The sequence below is a fragment of the Sinocyclocheilus anshuiensis genome, unplaced genomic scaffold (genome assembly GCF_001515605.1).
Source record: "Sinocyclocheilus anshuiensis isolate Anshui unplaced genomic scaffold, SAMN03320099.WGS_v1.1 scaffold2309, whole genome shotgun sequence".
Taxonomy (NCBI): Eukaryota; Metazoa; Chordata; class Actinopteri; order Cypriniformes; family Cyprinidae; genus Sinocyclocheilus; species Sinocyclocheilus anshuiensis.
This window is the reverse complement of record NW_015552700.1, coordinates 177,181-184,552: the sequence shown is the minus strand read 5'-3', so window position 1 is coordinate 184,552 and position 7,372 is coordinate 177,181. Positions and strand designations below refer to the sequence as shown.

The 7,372-nt window shown below is 38.3% G+C and overlaps 1 protein-coding gene across 1 annotated transcript in view; it reads left to right on the top strand.

Moving 5' to 3' along the window:
• The first annotated feature begins 1,262 nt into the window (after positions 1–1,262).
• LOC107667702 (phospholipid-transporting ATPase ID-like) overlaps positions 1,263–7,372 on the top strand; it is a 45,349-nt gene continuing 39,239 nt past the window's right edge. Inside the window, exons 1-2 of the mRNA XM_016459424.1 lie at positions 1,263–1,424; positions 5,772–5,839. Of these exons, the coding sequence (XP_016314910.1) occupies positions 5,815–5,839 (25 nt within the window). The 5' untranslated portion in view covers positions 1,263–1,424; positions 5,772–5,814. The remainder of the gene's footprint in view (positions 1,425–5,771; positions 5,840–7,372) is intronic.

The window sequence follows — 7,372 nt, the reverse complement described above, 5'->3', positions numbered from 1 at the left end:
CTGAGTAGAGACATTATGAAAAGGTGTATGAGAACGTTTCCTTAGTGTTTTGGGTCACTGGCTAATTCTGGACAAACTATTCAGGCATTAGCTCACAAGATGTAACAGATTTGCAGGTTGCATGTGGCCATACTGAAAGATTTTAAAAACTACTAATTCACAAAATCTATAGAGGTTAACTCTATAAACTTAAACCCTGATAGCACAGCTACATCACAGAGACTTCTATTTGACGTCTGCATTTACATCTGCAAGAGGTTTTTTTTAATTTTTTTTTATTTTTAAAGAGTGTTTGCTCATCTGCAATACGTCTACTGGACGTTTCCTATCAGATGTCAAATAGACGTATATTAGATGTCTCTAAGATGTATATGATTTAGAGTGTATGTAAAACTGACATCTGAAAGACGTCTGTCAGACGTTTGTACACAGTAGATGCTTTCCAGATCAAGACATCTTGCAGACGTATGTGTGCTATCATGCCAGATGTGTGGGTCAATATCCACAACAATATAAAATATGTACAGGTCTTTAAGTTCAGGTCATCTTAGCCAAACTTTAGTTTAACAACAACTTTTAAACATACCTGCAAAGTTTACCTCGCGTATCAACGAAGGTGGCTGAATTGTTCCTAATAATCTTCCTAAAAGGCTGCAAACGTATAGCGCATGCGCACATGTTGTGATCACTTAGCAGCATAGTGAGCATCTCACTTTTTCAGAACAACGGCAGCAGACCGCTAGGTCACAGGAAACACCGAAAGGGTGCTGTTGTCTAATTAAAATAATAAATACACAATTTATTTTAGTCTTCATCGCCAATCGTTTTTATTATGTCTATAGTTTCAAACTGTTCAGCCATCCTGCACTAAATGAACAGAATAATCTGTGTCCAGCAGATGGCGTACTCAACAAACCAAAACAACGAGCACATGGTAAATGTCGGTACTGCCCCATGCCTCTCTGTGAACAAAGTTACAGCAGGTATCTGCTGCATTCATTTAAAATTGTATGTTAAACATTCTTTTAAACACACAGTAAATACAATTAATATAGATACATTCATAAGCAGTGATTAACCACACTTACTGAAACAAGCAGAACAAATTTGGAATATTTTTTTTCTTCTTTTATCTAACATTTAAAACATTACTCTTGAGCAGTGCTAGGCTGAAAGTGGGAAACCGCAGATGCAGATGCAAACACCGCCCCTCCACCCCGCCTCCCTCGTCCTATGAGCAGCTGCTGGCCTATCGAGTCCGATACACTTTCACCTTTCAGGGATGTTTTGATCGTCAAGGATCGCGTGCATCCGATACATAACCTATGTTGCCTTAAATCCGACGGGATACCTGTAGAGAAGGAAGAAGATAACAGAGATGCCTGAAATCAACATCGGTTAGCCTACAGGGGGGGCTGATAAAGGTAACGGTGATCTTTGCTTATCCGCTCACAATAAAAGCTTTACCTTTAGTTCAAGGCTATACGTGCTAACAGCGTGACTTCTGAGAAAACAGTTAGAAAATACTTAAATATCACTTTTTTCACTTCTTTTTAAAACTGCTGAAATAGATTAGTGAAACTCCACCACAGCGGCGTCCTGCGCAGTTCAAGGCTATACGTGCTAACAGCGTGACTTCTGAGAAAACAGTTAGAAAATACTTATATAAATATCACTTTTTTCACTTCTTTTTAAAACTGTTGAAATAGATTAGTGAAACTCCACCACAGCGGCGTCCTGCGCATTGTAACCAACCTGCTTAAACGGTTTATTTATTTCGCATCTGTACCAATAAGCACGCAGCAGTATATAAACAATATGGCCACCTAATGAATGCAATAGATGTTTATTGTCGGGATTATTAATGAACTTACCCCAAGTTATTTAAAGCATTTCTAAGAAATTTGTGAATGTCGAAGATCCGTTTTTGACTCGCATCTCAACTCTGAAATATTTTTGAGCTGCACATGTCTAAGACTCCAAATGTTTTTGTATAATGTTGATTAATAAGTAATGATAAATGGTAATAAGATGTCCATCCTGATGTCCATAATATGGAGACATATTATCCATTTACTTATTGACGTGGTAACTTTTAATAGGAACATATTAAAATATTCTTAAGAACCCATTAGGCTACATTACCCAACATTATATAGCTAATGCTTAAACGTTTAGAACATACAAGTAACAAAATAGATAAGAGTAAGAAATGCCACGAAAATGTAAGTTTTGTGTTCTATATCGTCTCCACAGGCCTCTGGTGTACCTTTAGAGACCCCTGGGTAAAAACCCAGAATTAAAATCCTAATTATTACTGTTAGTTATGGTAAAAAGAATATCAAACTATAACAATGTTTTTGGTTAGAGATGTGGGTTCAGAATTTGGGTTAGGTATTTTCGTGTCACTTGTAATCTTAATTGAACCAGGGATTTAAGCTAGTTCTTGAAATTCCTTTGAGAATAAAATTCTGACTGACAGCCAAGAAATGTGCTTTGTGTTTAAAGAGCCAACAATGTAATAATTCACTATAGAGAAAGAAAGCATATCAACACCATGCAGAGGCATGACCAATTTATATATAATCTGTAAGAATTATTACTATAATTATGCATTTTAAAGGCCATATCTGTATGTGTGTGTGAGAGAGCAGACTCATAATTTTCTGTATAGTCAGTCAGTATCATTATTGTGGTTCTGGTATGATGGTGATTTCCTGTTTGACCTTTTAAGACCGCGAGTGTAAAAGATGGATAAAGAAATGAGGTAAAACAGATGGGAAGCCAATGAGGGCAGACGAATTATTGAACAATAAACTAGAATAACATGTACAGGAAAAATACATGGGAGTAAAATATGCTGCACATATGCTGATCATAAATTATAGATCATAAAACTCAAAAGCTTACTTTTTCAGTCTTACATGACCGCAAATAAATAACTAAGAGTGCCGTTTGCTCTTGATTCAAATGCAAAAGCCACTTTATGCTGATCATAAATTATAGATCATAAAACTCAAAAGCTTACTTTTTCAGTCTTACATGACCGCAAATAAATAACTAAGAGTGCCGTTTGCTCTTGATTCAAATGCAAAAGCCACTTTATGCTGATCATAAATTATAGATCATAAAACTCAAAGCTTACTTGTTCAGTCTTACATGACCACAAATAAATAACTAAGAGTGCCGTTTTCTCTTGATTCAAATGCAAAAGCCACTTTCTGGTTTGCATTGTGTGACAGACTGTGTGTGCATGCATGCATGTAAAATATGTGAGATAATGTGTGCTGCATGATGCTTGTTAGAGATGCTGAGTCAAATGGCCTGCTTTACACCACTGCAGTCTGTTCTCAGCATGAAGATGTGTACTTGTCTGACTGTGTTTATATTCAACATGGCTTTCAAATCTGGGTTATTTAGTGTCAAAAGCAGCCTGTTTACTGAGTCTGTCCTTAAGTAGGTTTGTGTGTATCAGTGTGTGTCCTTGCTCATATATGTGTGTGTGTGTGTGTGTGTCTGTCTGTTGTGGGTCATTGGTTTTGACCTGCTGGTGCGGAAGCCTCCAGTCAGATACATGGTAATAGACTCTGATCATGGCTGACACACATGTGTACCAGCTTGACTATCTATGTGCGTGTGTGTGAATAGTCAGAAATATTCCATCTCACCCAAGTTAACCTTTAGTGTTGAACTAATGTACTGTGCTTTCTTTGCATCTCTGGATTCTATCATCTCTGGATTTGTTATTTTTGTGAGAATATTTTTACCTGCTATTTTTTTTTTCTGTTCTCAACCCAGAGGTGGCCTCCTCTAGCCCAACTCTTCCCATGTTCTCGAACAGTCTGCTTTGATTGTCTACATAAAATGAAATCTTGTCTTTATTGTGGGTATTCAAAGCAACAGGTGATTGTCAATAATCTTCTGAGGGCAGCTCAGAGACCGAAAAATATCTCTCTGATGACTTTGCATGATGACCCTTGCTGGTTAAGGAAATATTAAAGTCAATATTAGAAAGATATTAGTAATTCACAGAGGAGATGGATTGGAGCAGGCAGGGCCATTTTGCAAGCAAGTTATGATAACTGAAATTTCCTTCAGGGAAAGTCAGAATGCCCTAATGTGAGATGATGATCATGGACAAAAGCACTGAAATCAAAGCATTGCTGTGTTGTTTGAGAAAAGGTATGTTACTAAACCATAAGTAAGTGATATTGAAATTCCAGCTAATAATGATGTTACGTTTTTTGTTATGAATTATATTATATGGCTTTGTAAAAAGATTGGAAGTTAAAACATTTAAAACACTTAAAGTAATTTAGACATCACAATGTTTTAATACAATATGAAATATACATATTCCTTTTGAAACTTTCTATAGAAAATAGTATATACTTTTGAAAACATAAGCATTCAAAATAATAAAGGAAGAAACCCTCCACTGATCAGATGTAGAGCTCTTAAAGGGTTAAATATTTGTCACAATTGATCACCACCTTTTTAAATTAGTGCTGATTATTCTAAATCTTAAAGGGGTCATATGATGTGATTTCAAGTTTTCCTTTCTCTTTGGAGTGTTACAAGCTGTTCGTGAATAGATAAGATCCCTAAAGTTGCAAAAGGATTTGCCACTGATGATTCAAACGCGAGTTTTGAGCAGTGTAGAGTAGCGCTTGTTGTTTGCCGTTTCTCCAATCACAAATGCAGACATGGTTTTATGTTTACGCGGCGCGATGCATCGCAACAGACAGTATAAGTCATTATAATCCGTAATTATGTACATTACACCAAATACACAAAATAATGTTCTTTTTTTAGCAACGTCATATGACCCCTTTAAAATTTGGCAGATATAATAAATAAGAAAAACACAGATTTCATCTGATAAATTATATGATGTCAATATATTGAACATTTAAAAAAGGCTCCATACGGAACATGTTATTGTAGATTATAAACTTTAATAAATAATGCTGATGTCTTCTACTGTATGTCAACGTTGGTTTGATCACTAACTGAATTATTTTCTAAAAAAAATTGTCTATTCATGTGACATGAAACTGCAGTATAGCTTTACTTTCTTTTGAGGATGTAGTCATATCTTTTGTATCTTTATGAACTATCTTGCCTGATTTATGGAATCTGTATTTTTGTCTTTTGTTTTATTAATAATACTCCATAGTAAGCAGAGTCACACTAATATAGAAAAGAGCAATTTAGCCTCCTATTCTATAAAATGTCTAAACAATTGAATGCTCTTCTTTCTGCCTCCATTTTTCCTGTGTATCAGGCATAAGAGACAGAAAGCAGACAGCATGTGGCGTCTGCAGAGAGAAATTGATTGGAAACCAGACCTGCAGACATCAGTGTGCTCTTGGAGCAGACCTAACCAGACCACTTTCTATCACTTAGCACTAGCGTTTAGTCTTAATAACAATAATGTTTCCCGTTTGTTTCATAACTAATGTGTATGTGTAACCACTTTAAACAGTCTTATTAATTATCTTAATATTAGCATGATTAAAGAAAAAGAGATGGACTGAAATTTGTCTAGGGTTCACAACAGTCAGTCATCAAGATTACGGCTGCAGGTTCATTAGCAGTGACTTAGTTTTAGCTGACTGATCTGCATACTGTCGTAGTCAAGGATTAAATATCGTTGAATTTCCTGAGTGAGCGTAAACTGTTGGTATGTCCCCTGTTTTACCCTTGAGATCCTGTTGACAATGTGGTTCTCTCTCTTTCTCGCTGTGTGTGTCTGCATGTCGATGTAGATTTTCCCATGGGACGGAGCGGCAAAATTTCAGAGGTGTGGAAATGTTCAGAAAGAGACCTCCCTCAGGTAAACAATTAGCTACTCTCCCTAAACACACACATACACACACTTTTAAATGTAATTGCCATATTGTGCTCTGAATTTAAAATACACACTTTAATTTTAACCGTTATGTATCAGCAAAATAATGTTTGTTAATATTAATTTTAGAAGTCTAGAGTCTTAGAGTCCCTCAACACTCAGCTCTACCTTCACTCTCATGGCAACAGTGTTAATTTTGACAGCAAATTTTGATTTAGTTTTAGTCATAGTCTTTGGACTAAAATACCATTTAATTTTAGTCATATTTTGTACAACATATCTTTATTGAGTTTTTACAAGGTTTTTAAAAAAACAAAAACAAAAAACCATCATTCCCCAGAACATACCCCAGGCAGGTTTAAAAAAAACACCTTCTTGCATTCCATAACTTCACAAATCTAAAGCTTCTTCAATATCTCCATTTTTAACAAAGTCCAAAAACACCTTCCAGATATAAAAAAATTCAGAGGGTTTCTTTCTTATTACATATGTAAGATCTTCAAGATCCAAACATGTTATTAAGTTCTCTTCGGGAACTCGAGCTGCGTCGGAAAACGCTAGGGGAACACCTTCAGCGATACCAAGCTCTGAATCATATTTGTAATCAGTCCAATCGATGGGCGAGATGTCAGAGGCGGGTGACGTCATGACCAGGAAGCTTTAAAAGCACGTGAGGTGCAGCCGGCGTTAGCTTTCTGTCATTCAGCAAAGCTCTCTGTGTGTGTCGGTCACGATCTATGTTCTGTGAGTCTTATTTATTGTTGTCTGTCCAAAAAGTTACACAAGCATTCAGCAAAGAAAGTATAAAGCTCCAGCAAAAAATAAGATGTCTAAAGTAAAGACAAACAAGGGCGAAAGCAGATCGCGTTATAGACTGTGTGTTCCTCCCTGCCCACGTTACATCACGAGCGGGGATACAAACAGTTTGTGCGTGGTCTGCTTGGGAGCAGAGCACGCGGCGTCGGCTCTCGAGGGGGCAGACTGTCCGCATTGGGCGCAGTTGCCACTGCGTTTGCTTCGCTCCCGGAAGGCTCTCTTTGAGGAGGGAGCCTTCACCAGTTGCACTCGTGGGGCTGGCCCCGCTTCCGCCGAGGAGACCGCCCGTGCTATTGGGCGGTCCATGGCAGCTCTGGTGGCGGCGGAGAGGCATTTATGGTTGACCCGGTCTGAACCGCAGAAAAGTAAACTCGATGAACGCATTCTGCATGCTAAGCCGCTACCTCCATGCCGGAGCCTGCAGTTTTTTCCTGATCTCCACACCGAGGTGTCGAGATCGTGGAAGAAACCATTCTCGGCCCGCTTATTCGTCCCCGCCTCTGATTACTATGGAAATGTGGCGGGGCTGGGTGAATGCGGTTACAGAGCGATGCCCCGAGTAGAGCAGACGCTTGCGAGCTATCTGTCGCCCGGCGCAGCATCGTCTCTGAAGGCTCCGGTCTTGCCCTCCAAGCCGCTGCGAACCACTTCAGCGCTGGTGGGCAAGGGGTACTCGGCAGCGGGTCAGGCTGGTGCGTGTCT